We start from the raw sequence: 26,136 nt of genomic DNA, 5'->3' as shown, positions 1-26,136 counted from the left end.
GCCTTTCCATGCCGCGAAAAGGTTACGGATTGTGCTCCTGTAGCAGTGTTCTTCTTGTAGGGAAATAGCTAGAAGCGTTCCATTCCATGACGTGGCATCCAAATCCAAGTATTCATCAACAGTCGCACTCCTGCCTTCGGCCATGGATTGCTGCTCTAGTGCTTGCTGGGTTTGGGTTACGTAGTAGCAATGATGACACTGTTGGCAAGAGACTCGGCAAGGTCGTCCGGCCACTTGCCACTGGCCCCGTCGCGTCCGCCAGACCTCCACGCGTGCACGCCTCTCCTCTTCACCACCAAAGCGCGACAGCAGACAGCTATAGCGACGGAGCAAAACCCATGGATTGATGGAGCCGAAAGCGGAAAAAATCTTGACTTTATTTACTGACCATAAAATATCAGAGCTTTCAGCTTTTCACGACTGATTACGCACTGCACCACCATGCGGTGTACCCACGGTTGCGCTCCTCGCTGTTATATCTGCTTATAAAATCTCCACATGATGTATACTGCGTTCACGAGTCCTAACATCTAATTACGGCCTAATGCATTCTTAACTGCCGGTCGCAGTTACAAAAAAGATATTCCATCCCTACTGCATTAGTAGCACGTCATCGATGATCCACGAGCACACATTTTAATTAGCTCCTGCCTACTGCTACTAAGTAAAGGGGCCTCCTCTGCAGATCTGCAGGGCGATTGGTCCATACAACATTGTTAACAACAAATGTAGCCATCGGTGAGTGAGTGAGTGGATTGTCTCCTCCGGCTCTGTTCCCGCACCGCTTGGTCCGTTAACGCATCCGTCATCAGTTCAACAAGAATTTTCTTCTGACACTTTTATTCAGATTATTTTATCAACCGAAGAGGGTGAGAGCTGAAGGGTTTATGGCACGATGGAATTAATTACCACGCTTCCATTCCATGGTGAGAGAGAGTGAGAGACGTCGTCGTCGTCCTTCTGGTGCGCCTTTTTGACCGAGATCCTTGCCTCTCAAGGCTTAGATTGATGCATGTGTATGTCAAGGATTGCTCCTTGCCTCTGTAAAAGTATGAAGCGTTCCTACTCCCACGAGGGGAGCCGCGTGCGTATATATATATTGATAGGGCCGAAGGACTTGCCTTGGCGCACAAAGATGAGTACAAGAGTTTGAATACAATAGGAGATAGAGGAAGAGGTTGAGATTACAACGAGATAATTTGTTCTAACACCCTCCCTTAATCTCAACTATCCTAAATTAAGATTGCTCTTGAACTCATCAAATGATCGTGTTGGTAGTGCCTTGGTGAAAGCATCCGCCACTTGATCCTTGGAGGGAATAAACCGTATCTCAAGTTTCTTTGCTGCAACCCTCTCTCGCACAAAGTGAAAATCAATTTCTATGTGCTTTGTCCTTGCATGGAACACCGGGTTTGCAGACAAGTATGTTGCACCTAAATTATCACACCATAAGCATGAGATACGATTATTTTTGACTCCCAACTCTTCAAGAAGTGATTCAATCCAAATAACTTCAGCAGTTGCATTAGCCAAGGATTTATACTCAGCCTCTGTGCTTGAACGTGACACGGTGGCTTGTTTTCTGGCACTCCAAGAAATAAGATTGGAACCAAAGAATATTGCAAAACCTCCAGTTGATCTTCTGTCATCACTACATCCTGCCCAGTCAGCATCAGAGAATGCGCTCACAAGAGTGGAATTAGAACTTTTGAAATGAAGTCCTATTCCCATAGTATGCTTTACATATCTTACAATCCTCTTGACAGCTGTCCAATTTGCAGAAGTAGGTGCATGTAGATATTGACAAAACCTTGTTGACAGCAAATGAGATATCCGGACGTGTGAGAGTTAAATATTGCAATGCTCCCACGGTACTCCTATACCTTGTACTTTCTTCCTCTTGAAGTGGCTCTCCTTCATATGCTGAAAGTTTTTCTGAGGAAGACAAGGGTGTAGGTACTGGCTTACAATTTTTCATTCCCATACGAGACAGAAGTTCAGTGATGTATTTCTCCTGTTTTAACATAATGCCATCTTGAGTTTTCTTGACTTCAATACCTAGGAAGAAGTGCAAATCACCTAGGTCCTTTAAGGCAAACTCTGAACTTAAGTCATGCAGAAGAGCATTAGTGGCATTTTGTGAAGAACTTGCAACTATGATATCATCAACATATATAAGCAAGAAAATAACCACTCCTGCCTTGTTATAAATAAACAAGGATGTATCAGCCTTTGAAGCAATGAAGCCAAGAGATTTCAATTGTAAGCTCAGTCTGGAATACCATGCTCTAGGTGCTTGTTTCAAGCCATAGAGTGCTTTATCAAGCTTGCAAACAAAATGTGAAAATTTCTTACTTTCATACCCAGGTGGCTGTCTCATGAACACTTTCTCTTCCAGAACACCATGCAAAAACGCGTTCTGTACATCTAGCTGTCTTAGGATCCATCCTCTGGAAACAGCAATGGCTAGCACAAGTCTGATAGTTGCAGGTTTCACAACGGGACTAAAGGTGTCCTCATAATCAATGCCGTAACGTTGCTTGAAGCCCTTTGCAACCAAACGTGCCTTATACCTGTCAATGGAGCCATCTGCCTTCTTTTTGATTCTGTATACCCATTTGCAATCAATTATATTTTTACCTTTCTGGTTTGGTACAAGATGCCAAGTTTTGTTTCTCATCAGTGCAGAATATTCCTCATCCATTGCCTTCTTCCACTTGGGATCATCAAGTGCACTACTCACAATTGTTGGCTCTCCTGAAATATACAACATGCCATATGGTATAGTTCCATCCGTTCTTATCTTTGGATTTCGTATACCTTTTTGTAGTCTAGTCTTGACTCTTGGAGAAGCCACAGATTGGACCGCAGGTGCAGTTGCCACAGCTGATCCAGGAGAATCAGGCGCTGACGCAGAAGATTCTGGCACAGTCAGCACAGGAGATCCTGTGGCCACCGGTGTGGCCGCCGCCCCTGTAGGCACGCGGGAAGTAACCGCGCGGCGCGGCACAGCGGATCCGCAGCCCGACCGCGGCTGCATGCGCACGCGGGGCGAGGAAGATGCGGTCCCGCTGCTGTCCCCACCTGTCGATGATGCGGCGCCACGGGATTGGCTGGACCGGGAGCCGAAGCCGCTGGTGGTGGGAGCGCGATCCAAGGAGGATTCGATCGCGCGATCCGAGGACTGCGCGCGTGCAGACGTGCCAGGCGCCGCCGGATCGTCCTCGTTGTCCATGTCCGGCTCGTCTCCTTCTTCAGCATGAAATATAAGATCATTTTGAGCTGGATTTTCGAGATTTTGATCATTTTGCGCTCCGTTTTCTCCAGGGACCTGCGCAGGCATAAGAGTAGGAGCAGTACCAGTAGGAATATCATCACATTGGTTAGTACAATCATCGCCCCCATGATCAAAAGTTCGAAGATGTGTAGGAAGAAGGAGAATTTCTTTGTGAAGGAGGGCACCGGCATTAGGATGAAGTGATGCAAAAGGGAACACGGACTCATCAAGAACAACATCTCTAGATATGTAGACCCTACCAGTAGGAATATCAAGACATTTAACCCCTTTATGCATAGGGCTATAGCCTAAGAAGACACATCTTTTAGAGCGGAAAGCGAGTTTTCTTGTGTTGTAGGGTCTGAGATTGGGCCAACATGCGCACCCAAAAACACGGAGTGATGTGTAGTTGGGTGTAACACCGAGGAGACGTGTAATAGGTGTGTCAAGTTTGATAACTTTGCTTGGAAGCAAGTTGATGAGGTAGGTGGCAGTTAAAAAGGCTTCATCCCAGAACTTAAGTGGCATGGATGCATTTGCTAGCAGTGCTAGTCCCATATCAACAATGTGACGATGTTTTCTCTCAGCAGAGCCATTCTGTTGGTGAGCATGAGGACAAGAGACATGATGTGAGATGCCAAGTTTTTGGAAAAAAGAATTCAACTTCTCATACTCACCACCCCAATCGGTTTGCATGGCAATGATTTTGGAGTTCAGTTTGCGTTCAACAAGGTTTTGAAAATTGATAAAGACTTGGAATACATTGGATCTTTTTTTTAACAAATAAATCCAAATAAATTTACTATAATCATCAATGAAGCTTACATAGTAGGAAAATCTCCCAACTGAAGTAGGGGCTAGTCCCCATGCATCTGAGAAGATGAGTTGTAATGGAGAAGTAGATACACTAATATAAATAGGGTAAGGCAATTGATGACTTTTAGCTTGTTGACACGGATCACAAACTGACTCAACACTAAGACTAGGCTTATAAGAGAGTTTATTTTTGCTAAGAATATATTTAACTATGACTGAAGATGGATGACCCAAACGACTGTACCACCTTGATGAAGAAGGCTTGGTGACAATATTTGCTTGTTTATCTGACCATGAAGATGATGATATGAGTGGGTAAAGACCTCCCACGCACCGTCCTCTAAGAATTATTCTCCTTGTTGCCAAGTCCTTAACCAAGAAAAAATAAGGATAGAATTCTATGAGAACATTGTTATCAAGAGTGAAACGATGAACGGAAACAAGAATTTTGGAAGTTTCTGGAACATGCAAGACATCTTTCAAGTGCAAATTTTTCATGGGGTTTTTAACGATTGAACTATCAATATGTGTAATATTCATACCAGAACCGCTTGCCGTGCGAATTTGGTCACCTCCGTTGTACTTCTCCCGCATGGTCAACTTGTCAAGTTCACCCGTGATATGATTTGTTGCCGCATTGTCGGCATACCAATTTGTGTCAACTCCATAGGAGACTGCATGTGCCTCCTTTTCTTCTTGATCATTCTCTTCGTAGCGCCACCAACAGACGCGTGCACCCCCTGGATGATGCTTGAGACATATCTGGCACTCTGGGAAGTCATGCTGCTCACGCACCTGCTGTTGTTGCTGCTGCCGAGGGCGTCCTCTGAAGCCGCCGCTGCCATTGGAGGGAGAAGGCTGGCGGTCACCGCGGTCACCACTACGGCCGCGCCCCCTTCCTCCTCGCCCGCGATAGGATCTGTTGCGGGACGAGCCACGGCCTCTATAGACTGCATTAGCGGATGTATGAAACCCGCCTGAAGACGAGTCGCCCAACATCTCCATCCTTTGATCAAAGGCAGAGATTTGAGCAAAGAGATCATTGGCGGTGATGCTGTTCTTGACAGCGCCGATCGCCGCCACCACGGAGTCGTAGTCGCGGTCCAATCCTGCAAGTATGTAGTCCACCATCTCCGGATTAGAGACGGGGCGGCCAGCAATAGCTAGTTCATCCCCGAGGCTCTTCATCTTCGCCATGTATGCTGAACTAGACATGGTGCCTTTCTTGGTGTTGGTGATCGCAATCCTTAGGTTGATGATCCGAGATTGCGATTGTGAGGCGAAGAGGTTGTTGATTGTCGTCCAGAGCTCGAAGGTGGAGTCCCTCCCGACGACCCGCGCAAGGATCTCAGGAGACATGGAGTTGAGTAGATATGACAGAACCTGTTGATCTTTGGTGATCCAAGTTCCATACAGAGGATTCGGCTCTTGGGCCGTGGTTTTGTCCGCCTTTGTGACCTCCACCGTCTTGGACGGAGCGGCGTCGGAGTTGTCCAGAAGTCTAGTAACCTGCGCTCCTCGCAGGGCTGGGAGAACTTGCGTCTTCCAGAGGATGAAATTCCCCCTCGCAAGCTTTTCTGATGGAGGTGAACCAAGGTTCAGGGCGACGCCGGCTGAGGGAGACATGACGGCGATCGCGAATATGATCTAGGGTTTTGTTTTCTGGTTTGTGGCTAGATGTATGAAAGAGGGGCTCTGATGACCATGTAAAAGTATGAAGCGTTCCTACTCCCACGAGGGGAGCCGCGTGCGTATATATATTGATAGGGCCGAAGGACTTGCCTTGACGCACAAGGATGAGTACAAGAATTTGAATACAATAGGAGATAGAGGAAGAGGTTGAGATTACAACGAGATGATTTGTTCTAACAGCCTCTAGTAGGTCGCTGATCTCGCACGCACTTGGACTTGACCACGATCATGTATGCACCCGCGTTTCCGAGGAAGGCAGAAATGGTCTGCGATGATCGAGCATGATCTCTTGAACCGAGGAAAAAAGTTGCGAGGTCTTGGACCGATTTTCTTCTGTGGCGACCGGCCGGAGTTCCAAAGGCAGGCGGCGGTGCATGCCCGCCCGAACGAGGAAGGCGCGACAAAGTCTGGTTCCTCAACAGGAAGCCGCGTCTGTGCCTGTGGTGACCAAACCGTTAACCGTACACGGGCTGCTACTGACAACCATGGCGTTCCTTTCTTCTCTTGCTAATTCCGGGCCACACGTGGTCGACGGCTGACCGGCTGCGGGCGCAGAACTGAACCGACCGTCTGCGCTCGCCGTAGCAGCAAAGATGATGATGAGCCAGCGACAGCAGTGTCTTGGGATTAAATGCAATCGCAGAATTGGCAAAAGCCAGCGACAGCAGTGCGCTACACTCCAACGCCAGATCGGTCCATGGATCTCCAAAGTCAGTCGGTCAAGGTTCACTCAGCCCGGCCTGCACGTGTACGTACGATCGACGAGACGACTTGGCAAGGTCGTCCATCCCGGCCACTGGCCACCGCGCGCGCCCACTGTGGCCCCGTCGCGCATCATGGATCCTTCCCGGCTCCCCGCACCGCCACGCGCACCCGGCTCTGTACTGCTCCCCTCACCCACCTGCCCACCCGTCCAAGCAAGCAAACACAAGCAACCAACGCCGGAGCAGAACGCACCAAAGGTGTCAAATCGATCCTTATGATTACGTAAGTGCGGTTATCCAACGGCGTTTGTTTTTTCAGCATAATCCACCGGTTTTTGATAGCACCACGAGATTCAGCCCGAGGCGAGGTTCGTCGCGGCTTCCTTGGCCCCGACGTAAACGCAGACGCCGGGCCGAGCCGCGCTCCGGTGCCGCCCGCCTATAAAACCAGTGGCCGGCCACTCCCCTTGCCATCCACCATTTGTCCGTCGCCAGTAGCCACAGAATCCATCGCCAGAGCCCAGCCAGAGAGAGAGACAGAGTACTACACAACACACGCCGGCCGTTCCATTTCGCTCCGCCCTCCCGCCTTGTCCCGTTGCTGCGCTTCCATCGGCTCGCCGACCTTGAAGCATCCTCCCCGGTCCCTCGCCGCCATGAAGGTGCGTGCGTGATCGCTTGCTGTCGATCGAGCTGGGCTGGCCGGTTGATTTTGGTTCCCTTTTGCGGCTCTTGGCTTCGTTTTGCTCCTACGTTTTGCTGACTTGGTTTTTGTTGCGTGACGGCTGCAGAAGGTTGTGCTCAAGCTGGACGTGCACGACGACAGGCACAAGGCCAAGGCGCTCAAGGCCGTCTCCGGCCTCCACGGTACTAGCTCATCCCTGTTTCCTCCTGCTCTGCTTCGCCGCACAGTAGTAATTATGCGCTCAATTGAAGGCCAGAATTCTCACCCGTATCTCAATTTGGGCTGCCTCAGGCATCGACCAGCTGGGCGTGGACATGAAGGACCAGAAGATGACCATCGTGGGCACCGTCGACCCCGTCGCCGTCGTCGGCAAGCTGCGCAAGCTCTTCCCCGGCGTGCAAATCGTCTCCGTCGGCCCGGCCAAGGACGAGAAGAAGGACGACAAGAAGGACGCCGGCGGGGACAAGAAGCCCGCCGGAGACAAGAAGGAGGGCGACAAGAAGGACGGCGACAAGAAAGACGGAGACAAGAAGGACGGCGGCGACAAGAAGCAGCAGGAGGCGAAGCCGCCCATGTCCGTGTACCCGCACTACGCCTACGCGCACTACGGCTACCCGCCGCCGCCGCCGCCGCGCTACGTCGTCCACAGCGCCGAGGAGGACCCCAACTCGTGCGTCATCTGCTGATCGACGCCGGCGCCCACCCCCCTTGTACATTTCGTCGCCGTCCTGCCTGTCTTCCTCTGCTGCCGGTGGTTGGTGGTGGCTGCAATCATCAGCCTACCCGCTGCAGCGATCGACGGCGTCGTTTATACAGTTAGATATACAGTATGACCGTGTAATTACCGGTTGCATCGGCAGCTGCTGTTTGGCTTGTTTTTGGAGAGATGCAGTAGTAGCACATGCATCATGTCTGCTGATCAGTTTGTAGAGCGCATACACGTGAGTGGGAAGAACTATAAAGATGTAGTACGTACGTACCACTTTTGACAGTATAAATTCGATTTGAGAATATTACTGCCCAGCTGGTCTGAAAAGTATTGGGAAAGCGTTATACGAGCATCACTAGAATATCCTGCTGTGCTAAAACTCATGAGATTGTATTTCTCATTAAATCGCAATTGATTCCAGTACCTATGATGATTATGATAGGTATATGCTCTTGTGATGATTGTGGGTGGCTGAGATTCTCCCTGTTATTCGGTCTTGTACATTTAAACTGTTGTAGGCCTAATATAGTGCCTCGTTGTAATTTCGGAAACACAAACTCCATTTCGGTTTTCTATTTTGGGGTGGGAGTCGTTGTTGCTCTTAACGGATTGATTATTCACCAGACAGATGCTCATTTTAAAATTACGTGCAACATTAGGTTAAGAAATATACGGGTGTCTCCATACAAGCTCTGGGGATGCTGTTTTTGCCCCCTTGGATGTCTGCATTGCACCAAAATTCTAGCCTGCGTGGAACTTAAAGCACTGCTAGGCCTAGCTGAGTAGAAACGTCTGAAGCACTGCTAGGCCTAGCTGAGTAGAAACGTCTGAAGCACTGCTAGGCCTAGCTGAGTAGAAACGTCTGAATCAGTCGTTTTCATTTAGCCTGGCTCCAGAACCATCTGTGGCCCTCACCTACACGCCTTGGGAAGTAGGAGAGACGATACCAGACAACCATTATTCCCCACTCCTCTCCCCTCGCTGCACAAACCCCCCATTCACACTCCTCTCTCACTGCTCCTTCATTAGCGTCGATGGTTACTGATGCTCACCCCACTGCTCGACTCGTTGCCACGCCGGCAACAACAACCAGGAGCAGAAGGTTGCCTCCTCGATGAAAGTGGAGTTCGTCCCTGCTGAACTGGCGACGATGCCGAAGGCCCTTTCCCCCATCCCATGAGGCGACCACTGTGGCGGTAAGGTAGTTCGTTTGCTGCGGAGGGGGCAAGGAGTTCATGTGTGGTTCCCGTGACAGCCGCTGCGGTAGGGGCGAGGTTGTTGCCCTTCCCGTTGGGATTTTTGTTGCCATTCGCCTTTGCTCCATCTCTGGAGACACCCGCTCCTCCTCTATCCATTGATGTAAGTACATCCGATTGTGCAAATTCGATCTGATTTTAGAAGTTTGGAGTTTTTTCAAAGGCGGTTGTTGCTCCAGATGGATTAGATTATGCATGATGAGAATGGTTGCTAAAATTGCTAGGATCCAGACTAATTGCAAGCTACCAAACGTAACAAATGGCTCGATGTATGTTTTCCAACCTCAACTTACTCCTGGGTGTGAATTTATCGCATCCTATTGGTTTGGACCAACAAAAATCAGCAACCATTTTGGACTCATTTTTCCATTTATTATGTTTTCTCTATGGAGCCTCGTTGTGCTAATGCAGGCTCAAAACCATGTTTTGCACCTAGTTTGGCTGCAAAAAAAAAATCCCCATCATGCATTAGAGACGAACTAGTAGCACAGACATGTAGTTGTTTGGTTACGTGTAAGACATGGGGTGAACTCTTCTTCGAGTGGTGAGATTACCACCACACACAGTCATAGGCGCAACAACAACAATGAGTAGGGGCGGACCTAGAGAGAAAATGACCAGGTGTCCTAGCATATGATCACTCATATTTTTCATCTAAAGATGGGGTGTCAAACAATATATTTTGCATGAAACTTACAAAGAAAACATCTTGCATCCGGTGTCCTGTGCACCCGGGTATCTCAACTTGGGTATGCCCCTGACAATAATCAGCATAGATAAATGACTTTAACATGCATAGATTAAACCACGATTTCACATGAACAAACAACATACTAGCACACAAAGAACCACATATAATTCAGGACTGACACACTAACGAACAAACATTAACGTGTGAAGACTGCAAGGGTTGGGGCGTGCTCATCGCACTTGTGAAGATTGCAAGGGTTGGGGCGTGCTCAACTTATAGCATTGACCTCATGGGTATGAATTTATCGTATCTTGTTGGTTTAGAACAACAAAAATCAGCAGTACCCCGTCCTCGCCAGGGTAGCCGCATGCGCGATCCTCTATGTCGCTGCCATTACCATCAATGTGTTCGGTCGGTTGTTTTTCTTCCCCTGACTAGATTCTCTTTAGGGCTATGCACTACCTAGTAGTTTACTTGGCTGTCTTGTTTTCCTCATTGATGTGAATATAACAAGGCTTATCGAGGATGTCATCACCTGCTTGTTTCTTATGTGTCACCCATTCATTCTTCTTGAAGGAAATATGCCCTAGAGGTAATAATAAAGTTATTATTTATTTTCTTATATCATGATAAATGTTTATTATTCATGCTAGAATTGTATTAACCGGAAACATAATACATGTGTGAATACATAGACAAACAGTATGTCACTAGTATGCCTCTACTTGACTAGCTCGTTGAATCAAAGATGGTTAAGTTTCCTAACCATAGACATGAGTTGTCATTTGATTAACGGGGTCACATCATTAGAGAATGATGTGATTGACTTGACCCATTCTGTTAGCTTAGCACACGATCGTTTAGTATATTGCTATTGCTTTCTTCATGACTTATACATGTTCCTATGACTATGAGATTATGCAACTCCCGTTTACAGGAGGAACACTTTGTGTGCTACCAAACGTCACAACGTAACTGGGTGATTATAAAGGTGCTCTACAGGTGTCTCCGAAGGTACTTGTTGTTGGGGAACGTTGCAGAAAACAAAAATTTTCCTACGGTTTCACCAAGATCCATCTAGGAGTTCATCTAGCAACGAGTGATCGAATTGCATCTACATACCTTTGTAGATCACGCGCGGAAGCGTTCAAAGAACGGGGATGAGGAAGGCGTACTCGACGTGATCTAAATCACCGGAGATCCTAGCGCCGAACGGACGGCACCTCCGTGTTCAACACACGTACGGTCAGCGTAACGTCTCCTTCTTCTTGATCCAGCAAGGGGGAAGGAGAGGTTGAGGAAGATGGCTCCAGCAGCAGCACGACGACGTGGTGGTGGTGGAGCTGCAGTACTCCGGCAGGGCTTCGCCAAGCACTATGGAGGAGGAGGATGTGTTTGGAGAAGGAGAGGGAGGCACCAAAGATGTGTTATGAGAGGCCCTCCTTCCTCACTATATATAGGGAGTCCAAGGGGGGGGGCGCGCCGGCCCTAGGAGATCCAATTTCCTAGGGGGGTGCGGCCAAGGGAGGAATCCCTCCTCCCCAAGGCACCTAGGAGGTGCCTTCCCCCTTTGGGACTCTTCCCTTCCTTGAACCCTAGGCGCATGGGCCTCTTGGGGCTGGTGCCCTTGGCCCATATAGGCCAAGGCGCATCCCCTACAGCCCATGTGGCCCCCCGGGGCAGGTGGCCCCACCCGGTGGACCCCCGGGACCCTTTCGGTGGTCCCGGTACAATATCGGTGACCCCGAAACTTGTCCCGATGCCCGAAATAGCACTTCCTATATATAATTCTTTACCTCCGGACCATTCCGGAACTCCTCGTGACGTCCGGGATCTCATCCGGGACTCTGAACAATATTCGGGTTACTGCATATACATATCCCTACAACCCTAGCGTCACCGAACCTTAAGTGTGTAGACCCTACGGGTTTGGGAGACATGTAGACATGACCGAGATGCTCTCCGGTCAATAACCAACAGCGGGATCTGGATACCCATGTTGGCTCCCACATGCTCCTCGATGATCTCATCGGATGAACCACGATGTCGAGGATTCAAGCAACCCCGTATACAATTCCCTTTGTCAATCGGTATGTTACTTGCCCGAGATTCGATCGTCGGTATAATAATGCTTTTATTATTGCCTCTAGGGCATATTTCCAATAGTCTTCCACTTGCACTAGAGTCAATAATCTAGTTACATTGTGATGAATCGAACACCCATGGAATTCTGGTGTTGATCATGTTTTGCTCTAGGGAGAGGTTTAGTCAACGGATCTGCTACATTCAGATCCGTGTGTACTTTACAAATATCTATGTCTCCATCTTGAACATTTTCACGAATGGAGTTGAAGCGACGCTTGATGTGCCTTGTCTTCTTGTGAAACCCGGGCTCCTTAGCAAGAGCAATAGCTCCAATGTTGTCACAGAAGAGCTTGATTGGCCCCGACGCATTGGGTATGACTCCTAGGTCGGTGATGAACTCCTTCACCCAAATTGCTTCATGTGCTGCCTCCGAGGCTGCCATGTACTCCGCTTCACATGTAGATCCCGCCACGACGCTCTGCTTGCAACTGCCCCAGCTTACTGCCCAACCATTCAAAATATACACGTATCCGGTTTGTGACTTAGAGTCATCCAGATCCGTGTCGAAGCTAGCGTCGACGTAACCCTTTATGACGAGCTCTTCGTCACCTCCATAAATGAGAAACATTTCCTTAGTCCTTTTCAGGTACTTCAGGATATTCTTGACCGCTGTCCAGTGTTCCTTGCCGGGATTACTTTGGTACCTTCCTACCAAACTCACGGCAAGGTTTACATCAGGTCTGGTACACAGCATGGCATACATAATAGAACCTATGGCTGAGGCATAGGGGATGACACTCATCTCTTCTATATCTTCTGCCGTGGTCGGACATTGAGCTGAGCTCAATTTCACACCTTGCAACACAGGCAAGAACCCCTTCTTAGACTGATCCATATTGAACTTCTTCAATATCTTATCAAGGTATGTGCCTTGTGAAAGACCTATGAGGAGTCTTGATCTAACTCTGTAGATCTTGATGCCTAATATATAATCAGCTTCTCCAAGGTCCTTCATTAAAAAACTCTTATTCAAGTAGGCCTTTATGCTGTCCAAGAGTTCTATATCATTTCCCATCAAAAGTATGTCATCTACATATAATATGAGAAATGCTACAGAGCTCCCACTCACTTTCTTGTAAACACAGGCTTCTCCATAAGTCTGCGTAAACCCAAACGCTTTGATCATCTCATCAAAGCGAATGTTCCAACTCCGAGATGCTTGCACCAGCCCATAAATCGAGCGTTGGAGCTTGCACACCTTGTCAACATTCTTAGGATCGACAAAACCTTCCGGCTGTATCATATACAATTCTTCCTTAAGGAAACCATTAAGGAATGCCGTTTTGATGTCCATTTGCCATATTTCATAATCATAGAATGCGGCAATCGCTAACATGATTCTGACGGACTTCAGCTTCGCTACCGGTGAGAAAGTCTCATCGTAGTCAACCCCTTGAACTTGTCGATAACCCTTAGCGACAAGCCGAGCTTTATAGATGGTCACATTACCATCCGCGTTTGTCTTCTTCTTAAAGATCCATTTATTTTCTATGGCTCGCCGCTCAACGGGCAAGTCAGTCAAAGTCCATACTTCGTTTTCATACATGGATCCTATCTCGGATTTCATGGCTTCTAGCCATTTGTCGGAATCCGGGCCCGCCATCGCTTCTTCATAGTTCGAAGGTTCACCGTTGTCTAACAACATGATTTCCAAGACAGGGTTGCCGTACCACTCTGGTGCGGAACGTGTCCTTGTGGACCTTCGAATTTCAGTAGGAGCTTGATCAGAAGTATCTTGATCATCATCATTAACTTCCTCTCTAGTCGGTGCAGGCACCTCAGGAACATTTTCTTGAGTTGCGCCATTTTTCGGTTCAAGAGCTAATACTTCATCAAGTTCTACTTTCCTCCCACTTACTTCTTTCGAGAGAAACTCTTTCTCTAGAAAGGACCCATTCTTGGCAACAAAGATCTTGCCTTCGGATCGGAGGTAGAAGGTATACCCAATGGTTTCTTTAGGGTATCCTATGAAGACGCATTTTTCCGATTTGGGTTCGAGCTTTTCAGGTTGAAGTTTCTTAACATAAGCATCGCATCCACAAACTTTTAGAAACGACAGTTTAGGTTTCTTCCCAAACCATAATTCATACGGAGTCGTCTCAACGGATTTCGACGGAGCCCTATTTAAAGTGAATGCGGCAGTCTCTAAAGCATACCCCCAAAAAGATAGCGGTAAATCGGCAAGAGACATCATAGATCGCACCATATCTAATAGAGTGCGATTACGACGTTCGGACACACCATTACACTGAGGTGTTCCAGGCGGCGTGAGCTGTGAAACTATTCCACATTTTCTTAAGTGTGTGCCAAACTACTGACTCAAGTATTCTCCTCCACGATCTGATCGCAGGAACTTGATTTTCCTGTCATGTTGATTCTCAACCTCACTCTGAAATTCCTTGAACTTTTCAAAGGTCTCAGACTTGTGTTTCATTAAGTAGACATACCCATATCTACTCAAGTCATCACTGAGGGTGAGAACATAACGATAGCCACCGCGAGCCTCAACACTCATTGGACCGCACACATCAGTATGTATGATTTCCAATAAGTTGGTTGCTCGCTCCACTGTTCCCGAGAACGGAGTCTTGGTCATTTTACCCATGAGGCATGGTTCGCACGTGTCAAATGATTCATAATCAAGAGACTCTAAAAGTCCATCAGTATGGAGCTTCTTCATGCGTTTGACACCTATGTGACCAAGGCGGCAGTGCCACAAGTATGTGGGACTATCATTATCAATCTTACATCTTTTGGTATTCACACTATGAATATGTGTAGCATTACGCTCGAGATTCATTAAGAATAAACCATTCACCATCGGAGCATGACCATAAAACATATCTCTCATATAAATAGAACAACCATTATTCTCGGATTTAAATGAGTAGCCATCTCGAATTAAACGAGATCCTGATACAATGTTCATGCTCAAACTTGGCACTAAATAACAATTATTGAGGTTCAAAACTAATCCCGTAGGTAAATGTAGAGGTAGCGTGCCGACGGCGATCACATCGACCTTGGAACCATTCCCGACGCGCATCGTCACCTCGTCCTTCGCCAGTCTCCGCTTATTCCGCAGCTCCTGCTTTGAGTTACAAATGTGAGCAACTGCACCGGTATCAAATACCCAGGAGCTACTACGAGTACTGGTAAGGTACACATCAATTACATGTATATCACATATACCTTTTGTTTTGCCAGCCTTCTTGTCCGCTAAGTATTTGGGGCAGTTCCGCTTCCAGTGACCACTTTCCTTGCAATAAAAGCACTCAGTCTCGGGCTTGGGTCCATTCTTTGGCTTCTTCCCGGCAGCTTGCTTGCCGGGCGCGGCAACTCCCTTGCCGTCTTTCTTGAAGGTTTTCTTACCCTTGCCTTTCTTGAACTTAGTGGTTTTATTCACCATCAACACTTGATGTTCCTTTTTGACTTCTACCTCTGCTGATTTCAGCATTGCAAATACTTCAGGAATGGTCTTTTCCATCCCCTGCATATTGAAGTTCATCACAAAGCTCTTGTAGCTCGGTGGAAGCGACTGAAGGATTCTGTCAATGACCGCGTCATCCGGGAGATTAACTCCCAGCTAAGTCAAGCGGTTATGCAACCCTGACATAGTGAGTATGTGCTCACTGACAGAACTGTTTTCCTCCATCTTACAGCTGAAGAACTTGTCGGAGACTTGATATCTCTCGACCCGGGCATGAGCTTGGAAAACCATTTTCAGCTCTTCGAACATCTCATATGCTCCGTGTCTCTCAAAACGTTTTTGGAGCCCCGGCTCTAAGCTGTAAAGCATGCCGCACTGAACGAGGGAGTAGTCATCGGTACGTGCCTGCCAAGCGTTCATAACGTCTTGTTCTGCAGGGAGAACAGGAGCGTCACCTAGCGGTGCTTGTAGGACATAATCTTTCTTGGCAGCTATGAGGATGATCCTCAGGTTCCGGACCCAGTCCATGTAGTTGCTGCCATCGTCTTTCAGCTTGGTTTTCTCTAGGAACGCGTTAAAGTTGAGGACTACGTTGGCCATTTGATCTACAAGACATATTGTAAAATTTTAGACTAAGTTCATGATAATTAAGTTCATCTAATCAAATTATTCAATGAACTCCCACTTAGATAGACATCCCTCCTGTAATCTAAGTATAACATGATCCGAGTTAACTAGGCCGTGTCCGATCATCACGTGAGACGGACTGGTCAATCATCGGTGAACATCTTCATGTTGATCGTATCTTCTATACGACTCATGCTCGACCTTTCGGTCTTCTGTGTTCCGAGGCCATGTCTGTACATGCTAGGCTCGTCAAGTCAACCTAAGTGTTTGCATGTGTAAATCTGTCTTACACCCGTTGTATGTGAACGTTGGAATCTATCACACCCGATCAGCACGTGGTGCTTCGAAACAACGAACTGTCGCAACGGTGCACAGTTAGGGGGAACACTTTCTTGAAATTATTATGAGGGATCATCTTATTTACTACCGTCGTTCTAAGCAAACAAGATGCAAAAACATGATAAACATCACATGCAATCAAATAATAATAGTGACATGATATGGCCATTATCACACAGCTCCTTTGATCTCCATCTTGGGGCTCCATGATCATCTTGTCACCGGCATGACACCATGATCTCCATCATCATGATCTCCATGAAGTTGCTCGCCAACTATTACTTCTACTACTATGGCTAACGCGTTTAGCAATAAAGTTAAGTAATTTACATGGCGTTTCTCTATGACACGCAGGTCATACAAAAAATAAAGACAACTCCTATGGCTCCTGCCGGTTGTCATACTCATCGACATGCAAGTCGTGATTCCTATTACAATAGCATGAACATCTCATACATCACATATAGATCATTCATCATTCATCACAACTTTGGCCATATCATATCACAAAGCACTTGCTGCAAAAACAAGTTAGACGTCCTCTAATTGTTGTTGCAAGTTTTACGTGGCTGAAATAGGGTTCTAGCAAGAACGTTTTCTTACCTACGTGAAAGCCACAACGTGATTTGTCAACTTCTATTTACCCTTCATAAGGACCCTTTTCATCGAATCCGCTCCAACTAAAGTGGGAGAGACAGACACCCGCCAGCCACCTTATGCAACTTGTGCATGTTAGTCGGTGGAACCGGTCTCACGTAAGCGTACGTGTAAGGTTGGTCCGGGCCGCTTCATCCCACAATAACGTTGAAGCAAGATAAGACTAGTAGCGGCAAGAAAGTTGACAACATCAACGCCCACAACAAATTGTGTTCTACTCGTGCAAGAGAACTACGCATAGACCTAGCTCATGATGCCACTGTTGGGGAACATTGCAGAAAACAAAAATTTTCCTACGGTTTCACCAAGATCCATCTAGGAGTTCATCTAGCAACGAGTGATCGGATTGCATCTACATACCTTTGTAGATCACGCGCGGAAGCGTTCAAAGAACGGGGATGAGGAAGGCGTACTCGACGTGATCCAAATCACCGGAGATCCTAGCGCCGAACGGACGGCACCTCCGCGTTCAACACACGTACGGTCAGTGTAACGTCTCCTTCTTCTTGATCCAGCAAGGGGGAAGGAGAGGTTGAGGAAGATGGCTCCAGCAGCAGCACGACGGCGTGGTGGTGGTGGAGCTGCAGTACTCCGGCAGGGCTTCGCCAAGCACTATGGAGGAGGAGGATGTGTTGGAGAGGGAGAGGGAGGCACCAAAGATGTGTTATGAGAGGCCCTCCTTCCTCACTATATATAGGGAGTCCAAGGGGGGGCGCCGGCCCTAGGAGATCCAATCTCCTAGGGGGGTGCGGCCAAGGGAGGAATCCCTCCTCCCCAAGGCACCTAGGAGGTGCCTTCCCCCTTTGGGACTCTTCCCTTCCTTGAACCCTAGGCGCATGGGCCTCTTGGGGCTGGTGCCCTTGGCCCATATAGGCCAAGGCACACCCCCTACAGCCCATGTGGCCCCCCGGGTCAGGTGGCCCCACCCGGTGGACCCCCGGGACCCTTCCGGTGGTCCCGGTACAATACCGGTGACCCCGAAACTTGTCCCGATGCCCGAAATAGCACTTCCTATATATAATTCTTTACCTCCGGACCATTCCGGAACTCCTCGTGACGTCTGGGATCTCATCCGGGACTCTGAACAATATTCGGGTTGCTGCATATACATATCCCTACAACCCTAGCGTCACCGAACCTTAAGTGTGTAGACCCTACGGGTTCGGGAGACATGTAGACATGACCGAGATGCTCTCCGGTCAATAACCAACAGCGGGATCTGGATACCCATGTTGGCTCCCACATGCTCCTCGATGATCTCATCGTATGAACCACGATGTCGAGGATTCAAGCAACCCCGTATACAATTCCCTTTGTCAATCGGTATGTTACTTGCCCGAGATTCGATCGTCGGTATCCCAATACCTCGTTCAATCTCGTTACCGGCAAGTCACTTTACTCGTACCGTAGTGCATGATCCCGTGACCAGACACTTGGTCACTTTGAGCTCATTATGATGATGCATTACCGAGTGGGCCCAGTGATACCTCTCCGTCATACGGAGTGACAAATCCCAGTCTTGATCCATGTCAACCCAACAGACACTTTCGGAGATACCCGTAGTATACCTTTATAGTCACCCAGTTACGTTGTGACGTTTGGTACACCCAAAGCACTCCTACGGTATCCGGGAGTTACATGATCTCATGGTCTAAGGAAAGGATACTTGACATTGGAAAACTCTAGCAAACGAACTATACGATCTTGTGCTATGTTTAGGATTGGGTCTTGTCCATCACATCATTCTCCTAATGATGTGATCTCGTTATCAATGACATCCAATGTCCATAGTCAGGAAACCATGACTATCTGTTGATCAACGAGCTAGTCAACTAGAGGCTTACTAGGGACATGTTGGTCTCTATTATTCACACATGTATTACAATTTCCGGATAACACAATTATAGCATGAATAAAGACAATTATCATGAACAAGGAAATATAATAATAATGCTTTTATTATTGCCTCTAGGGCATATTTCCAATAGTCTTCCACTTGCACTAGAGTCAATAATCTAGTTACATTGTGATGAATCGAACACCCATGGAATTCTGGTGTTGATCATGTTTTGCTCTAGGAAGAGGTTTAGTCAACGGATCTGCTTCATTCAGGTCCGTGTGTACTTTACAAATATCTATGTCTCCATCTTGAACATTTTCACGAATGGAGTTGAAGCGACGCTTGATGTGCCTTGTCTTCTTGTGAAACCTGGGCTCCTTAGCAAGAGCAATAGCTCCAGTGTTGTCACAGAAGAGCCTGATTGGCCCCGACGCAGTGGGTATGACTCCTAGGTCGGTGATGAACTCCTTCACCCAAATTGCTTCATGTGCTGCCTCCGAGGCTGCCATGTACTCCGCTTCACATGTAGATCCCGCCATGACGCTCTGCTTGCAACTGCACCAGCTTACTGCCCCACCATTCAAAATATACACGTATCCGGATTGTGACTTAGAGTCATCCAGATCTGTGCCGAAGCTAGCGTCGACGTAACCCTTTATGACGAGCTCTTCGTCACCTCCATAAACGAGAAACATTTCCTTAGTCCTTTTTAGGTACTTCAGGATATTCTTGACCGCTGTCCAGTGTTCCTTGCCGGGATTACTTTGGTACCTTCCTACCAAACTCACGGCAAGGTTTACATCAGGTCTGGTACACAGCTTGGCATACATAATAGAACCTATGGCTGAGGCATAGGGGATGACACTCATCTCTTCTATATCTTCTGCCGTGGTCGGACATTGAGCTGAGCTCAATTTCACACCTTGCAACACAGGCAAGAACCCCTTCTTAGACTGATCCATATTGAACTTCTTCAATATCTTATCAAGGTATGTGCCTTGTGAAAGACCTATGAGGCGTCTTGATCTAACTCTGTAGATCTTGATGCCTGATATATAAGCAGCTTCTCCAAGGTCCTTCATTGAAAAACTCTTATTCAAGTAGGCCTTTATGCTGTCCAAGAGTTCTATATCATTTCCCATCAAAAGTATGTCATCTACATATAATATGAGAAATGCTACAGAGCTCCCACTCACTTTCTTGTAAACACAGGCTTCTCCATAAGTCTGCGTAAACCCAAACGCTTTGATCATCTCATCAAAGCGAATGTTCCAACTCCGAGATGCTTGCACCAGCCCATAAATCGAGCGTTGGAGCTTGCACACCTTGTCAGCATTCTTAGGATCGACAAAACCTTCCGGCTGTATCATATACAATTCTTCCTTAAGGAAATCATTAAGGAATGCCGTTTTGACATCCATTTGCCATATTTCATAATCATAGAATGCGGCAATCACTAACATGATTCTGACGGACTTCAGCTTCGCTACCGGTGAGAAAGTCTCATCGTAGTCAACCCCTTAAACTTGTCGATAACCCTTAGCGACAAGCCGAGCTTTATAGATGGTCACATTACCATCCGCGTTTGTCTTCTTCTTAAAGATCCATTTATTTTCTATGGCTCGCCGCTCAACGGGCAAGTCAGTCAAAGTCCATACTTCATTTCCATACATGGATCCTATCTCGGATTTCTTGGCTTCTAGCCATTTGTCGGAATCCGGGCCCGCCATCGCTTCTTCATAGTTCGAAGGTTCACCGTTGTCTAACAACATGATTTCCAAGACAGGGTTGCCGTACCACTCTGGTGCGGAACGTGTCCTTGTGGACCTTCGAATTTCAGTAGGAGCTTGATCAGAAGTATCTTGATCATCATCATTAACTTCCTCTCTAGTCGGTGCAAGCACCTCAGGAACATTTTCTTGAGTTGCGCCATTTTCCGGTTCAAGAGGTAATACTTCATCAAGTTCTACTTTCCACCCACTTACTTCTTTCGAGAGAAACTCTTTCTCTAGAAAGGACCCATTCTTGGCAACAAAGATCTTGCCTTCGGATCTGAGGTAGAAGGTATACCCAACGGTTTCTTTAGGGTATCCTATGAAGACGCATTTTTCCGATTTGGGTTCGAGCTTTTCAGGTTGAAGTTTCTTGACATAAGCATCGCATCCCCAAACTTTTAGAAACGACAGTTTAGGTTTCTTCCCAAACCATAATTCATACGGTGTCGTCTCAACGGATTTCGACGGAGCCCTATTTAAAGTGAATGCCGCAGTCTCTAAAGCATACCCCCAAAAAGATAGCGGTAAATCGGCAAGAGACATCATAGATCGCACCATATCTAATAGAGTGCGATTACGATGTTCGAACACACCATTACGCTGAGGTGTTCCAGGCGGCGTGAGCTGTGAAACTATTCCACATTTTCTTAAGTGTGTGCCAAACTCATGACTCAAGTATTCTCCTCCACGATCTGATCGCAGGAACTTGATTTTCCTGTCACGTTGATTCTCAACCTCACTCTAAAATTCCTTGAACTTTTCAAAGGTCTCAGACTTGTGTTTCATTAAGTAGACATACCCATATCTACTCAAGTCATCAGTGAGGGTGAGAACATAACGATAGCCACCGCGAGCCTCAACACTCATTGGACCGCACACATCAGTATGTATGATTTCCAATAAGTTGGTTGCTCGCTCCATTGTTCCCGAGAACGGAGTCTTGGTCATTTTACCCATGAGGCATGGTTCGCACGTGTCAAATGATTCATAATCAAGTGACTCTAAAAGTCCATCAGTATGGAGCTTCTTCATGCGTTTGACACCTATGTGACCAAGGCGGCAGTGCCACAAGTATGTGGGACTATCATTATCAATCTTACATCTTTTGGTATTCACACTATGAATATGTGTAGCATTACGCTCGAGATTCATTAAGAATAAACCATTCACCATCGGAGCATGACCATAAAACATATCTCTCATATAAATAGAACAACCATTATTCTCGGATTTAAATGAGTAGCCATCTCGAATTAAACGAGATCCTGATACAATGTTCATGCTCAAACTTGGCACTAAATAACAATTATTGAGGTTCAAAACTAATCCCATAGGTAAATGTAGAGGTAGCGTGCCGACGGCGATCACATCGACCTTGGAACCATTCTCGACGCGCATCGTCACCTCGTCCTTCGCCAGTCTCCGCTTATTCCGCAGCTCCTGCTTTGAGTTACAAATGTGAGCAACTGCACCGGTATCAAATACCCAGGAGCTACTACGAGTACTGGTAAGGTACACATCAATTACATGTATATCACATATACCTTTTGTTTTGCCGGCCTTCTTGTCCGCTAAGTATTTGGGGCAGTTCCGCTTCCAGTGACCACTTTCCTTGCAATAAAAGCACTCAGTCTCGGGCTTGGGTCCATTCTTTGGCTTCTTCCCGGCAGCTTGCTTGCCGGGCGTGGCAACTCCCTTGCCGTCTTTCTTGAAGGTTTTCTTACCCTTGCCTTTCTTGAACTTAGTGGTTTTATTCACCATCAACACTTGATGTTCCTTTTTGACTTCTACCTCTGCTGATTTCAGCATTGCAAATACTTCAGGAATGGTCTTTTCCATCCCCTGCATATTGAAGTTCATCACAAAGCTCTTGTAGCTCGGTGGAAGCGACTGAAGGATTCTGTCAATGACCGCGTCATCCAGGAGATTAACTCCCAGCCGAGTCAAGCGGTTATGCAACCCAGACATAGTGAGTATGTGCTCACTGACAGAACTATTTTCCTCCATCTTACAGCTGAAGAACTTGTGGGACACTTGATATCTCTCGACCCGGGCATGAGCTTGGAAAACCATTTTCAGCTCTTCGAACATCTCATATGCTCCGTGTCTCTCAAAACGTTTTTGGAGCCCCGGCTCTAAGCTGTAAAGCATGCCGCACTGAACGAGGGAGTAGTCATCGGTACGTGCCTGCCAAGCGTTCATAACGTCTTGTTCTGCAGGGACAACAGGTGCGTCACCTAGCGGTGCTTGTAGGACATAATCTTTCTTGGCAGCTATGAGGATGATCCTCAGGTTCCGGACCCAGTCCGTGTAGTTGCTGCCATCGTCTTTCAGCTTGGTTTTCTCTGGGAACGCGTTGAAGTTGAGGACTACGTTGGCCATTTGATCTACAAGACATATTGTAAAATTTTAGACTAAGTTCATGATAATTAAGTTCATCTAATCAAATTATTCAATGAACTCCCACTTAGATAGACATCCCTCCTGTAATCTAAGTATAACATGATCCGAGTTAACTAGGCCGTGTCCGATCATCACGTGAGACGGACTAGTCAATCATCAGTGAACATCTTCATGTTGATCGTATCTTCTATACGACTCATGCTCGACCTTTCGGTCTTCTGTGTTCCGAGGCCATGTCTGTACATGCTAGGCTCGTCAAGTCAACCTAAGTGTTTGCATGTGTAAATCTGTCTTACACCCGTTGTATGTGAACGTTGGAATCTATCACACCCGATCATCACGTGGTGCTTCGAAACAATGAACTGTCGCAACGGTGCACAGTTAGGGGGAACACTTTCTTGAAATTATTATGAGGGATCATCTTATTTACTACCGTCGTTCTAAGCAAACAAGATGCAAAAACATGATAAACATCACATGCAATCAAATAATAATAGTGACATGATATGGCCATTATCACACAGCTCCTTTGATCTCCATCTTGGGGCTCCATGATCATCTTGTCACCGGCATGACACCATGATCTCCATCATCATGATCTCCATGAAGTTGCTCGCCAACTATTACTTCTACTACTATGGCTAACGCGTTTAGCAATAAAGTTAAGTAATTTACATGGCGTTTCTCTATGACACGCAGGTCATACAAAAAATAAAGACAACTCCTATGGCTCCTGCCGGTTGTCATACTCATCGACATGCAAGTCGTGATTCCTATTACAATAGCATGAACATCTCATACATCACATATAGATCATTCATCATTCATCACAACTTTGGCCATATCATATCACAAAGCACTTGCTGCAAAAACAAGTTAGACGTCCTCTAATTGTTGTTGCAAGTTTTACGTGGCTGAAATAGGGTTCTAGCAAGAAGGTTTTCTTACCTATGTGAAAGCCACAACGTGATTTGTCAACTTCTATTTACCCTTCATAAGGACCCTTTTCATCGAATCCGCTCCAACTAAAGTGGGAGAGACAGACAGCCGCCAGCCACCTTATGCAACTTGTGCATGTTAGTCGGTGGAACCGGTCTCACGTAAGCGTACGTGTAAGGTTGGTCCGGGCTGCTTCATCCCACAATACCGTTGAAGCAAGATAAGACTAGTAGCGGCAAGAAAGTTGACAACATCAACACCCACAACAAATTGTGTTCTACTCGTGCAAGAGAACTACGCATAGACCTAGCTCATGATGCCACTGTTGGGGAACGTTGCAGAAAACAAAAATTTTCCTACGGTTTCACCAAGATCCATCTAGGAGTTCATCTAGCAATGAGTGATCGGATTGCATCTACATACCTTTGTAGATCACGCGCGGAAGCGTTCAAAGAACGGGGATGAGGAAGGCGTACTCGACGTGATCCAAATCACCGGAGATCCTAGCACCGAACGGACGGCACCTCCGCGTTCAACACACGTACGGTCAGCGTAACGTCTCCTTCTTCTTGATCCAGCAAGGGGGAAGGAGAGGTTGAGGAAGATGGCTCCAGCAGCAGCACGACGGCGTGGTGGTGGTGGAGCTGCAGTACTCCGGCAGGGCTTCGCCAAGCACTATGGAGGAGGAGGATGTGTTGGAGAGGGAGAGGGAGGCACCAAAGATGTGTTATGAGAGGCCCTCCTTCCTCACTATATATAGGGAGTCCAAGGGGGGGCGCCGGCCCTAGGAGATCCAATCTCCTAGGGGGGTGCGGCCAAGGGAGGAATCCCTCCTCCCCAAGGCACCTAGGAGGTGCCTTCCCCCTTTGGGACTCTTCCCTTCCTTGAACCCTAGGCGCATGGGCCTCTTGGGGCTGGTGCCCTTGGCCCATATAGGCCAAGGCACACCCCCTACAGCCCATGTGGCCCCCCGGGGCAGGTGGCCCCACCCGGTGGACCCCCGGGACCCTTCCGGTGGTCCCGGTACAATACCGGTGACCCCGAAACTTGTCCCGATGCCCGAAATAGCACTTCCTATATATAATTCTTTACCTCCGGACCATTTCGGAACTCCTCGTGACGTCCGGGATCTCATCCGGAACTCTGAACAATATTCGGGTTACTGCATATACATATCCCTACAACCCTAGCGTCACCGAACCTTAAGTGTGTAGACCCTACGGGTTCGGGAGACATGTAGACATGACCGAGATGCTCTCCGGTCAATAACCAACAGCGGGATCTGGATACCCATGTTGGCTCCCACATGCTCCTCGATGATCTCATCGGATGAACCACGATGTCGAGGATTCAAGCAACCCCGTATACAATTCCCTTTGTCAATCGGTATGTTACTTGCCCGAGATTCGATCGTCGGTATCCCAATACCTCGTTCAATCTCGTTACCGGCAAGTCACTTTACTCGTACCGTAGTGCATGATCCCGTGACCAGACACTTGGTCACCTTGAGCTCATTATGGTGATGCATTACCGAGTGGGCCCGGTGATACCTCTCCGTCATACGGAGTGACAAATCCCAGTCTTGATCCATGTCAACCCAACAAACACTTTTGGAGATACCCGTAGTATACCTTTATAGTCACCCAGTTACGTTGTGACGTTTGGTACACCCAAAGCACTCCTACGGTATCCGGGAGTTACATGATCTCATGGTCTAAGGAAAGGATACTTGACATTGGAAAACTCTAGCAAACGAACTATACGATCTTTTGTTATGTTTAGGATTGGGTCTTGTCCATCACATCATTCTCCTAATGATGTGATCTCGTTATCAATGACATCCAATGTCCATAGTCAGGAAACCATGACTATCTGTTGATCAACGAGCTAGTCAACTAGAGGCTTACTAGGGACATGTTGGTGTCTATTATTCACACATGTATTACGATTTCCGGATAACACAATTATAGCATGAATAAAGACAATTATCATGAACAAGGAAATATAATAATAATGCTTTTATTATTGCCTCTAGGGCATATTTCCAACAGAACATCATCTACTATATGCTCCAATAATAATTTAAAAAAACAGGAGTACAAGATCCAATGATAAAAAATTGGATAAACCTCTATGTGATCTACGTCTACA

The 26,136-nt window shown here is 47.1% G+C and overlaps 2 protein-coding genes across 2 annotated transcripts; one reads left to right on the top strand and one right to left on the bottom strand.

Annotated features, from left to right (window-relative positions):
* Positions 1 to 1,227: 1,227 nt before the first annotated feature.
* Positions 1,228 to 5,719, bottom strand: LOC147987394 (uncharacterized). Its single transcript, XM_087542366.1, has 3 exons — positions 4,649 to 5,719; positions 2,356 to 3,331; positions 1,228 to 1,766 (listed from the first exon to the last, which is right to left on the bottom strand). The coding sequence occupies exons 1-3, from the start codon at positions 5,717 to 5,719 to the stop codon at positions 1,228 to 1,230; spliced, it is 2,586 nt and encodes an 861-aa protein (XP_087398492.1).
* Positions 5,720 to 6,942: 1,223 nt separating this feature from the next.
* LOC147987393 (heavy metal-associated isoprenylated plant protein 39-like) lies at positions 6,943 to 8,187 on the top strand. The gene is made up of 3 exons (XM_087545289.1): positions 6,943 to 7,151; positions 7,281 to 7,356; positions 7,466 to 8,187. Exons 1-3 carry the CDS (start codon positions 7,146 to 7,148, stop codon positions 7,858 to 7,860), a joined length of 477 nt encoding a protein of 158 aa, XP_087401415.1. The 5' UTR covers positions 6,943 to 7,145; the 3' UTR covers positions 7,861 to 8,187.
* Positions 8,188 to 26,136: the final 17,949 nt, after the last annotated feature.

This window comes from Triticum urartu, chromosome 2A (assembly GCF_056163025.1).
Source record: "Triticum urartu cultivar PI428250 chromosome 2A, HENAU_Tu73, whole genome shotgun sequence".
Classification (NCBI taxonomy): Eukaryota; Viridiplantae; Streptophyta; class Magnoliopsida; order Poales; family Poaceae; genus Triticum; species Triticum urartu.
This window is presented reverse-complemented; position numbering and strand designations above follow the sequence as displayed.

Coding starts and splice junctions, on each gene's coding strand:
- LOC147987394 (XM_087542366.1), bottom strand. CDS start 5,719: ATGTCTCCCTCAGCCGGCGTCGCCCTGAACCTTGGTTCACCTCCATCA. Junction 3,332..4,648: donor GAGGTGACCAAATTCGCACG/GCAAGCGGTTCT, acceptor ATGCCTGCGCAG/GTCCCTGGAGAAAACGGAGC. Junction 1,767..2,355: donor ACAGCCACCTGGGTATGAAA/GTAAGAAATTTT, acceptor CAAATTGGACAG/CTGTCAAGAGGATTGTAAGA.
- LOC147987393 (XM_087545289.1), top strand. Junction 7,357..7,465: donor GGCCGTCTCCGGCCTCCACG/GTACTAGCTCAT, acceptor GGGCTGCCTCAG/GCATCGACCAGCTGGGCGTG.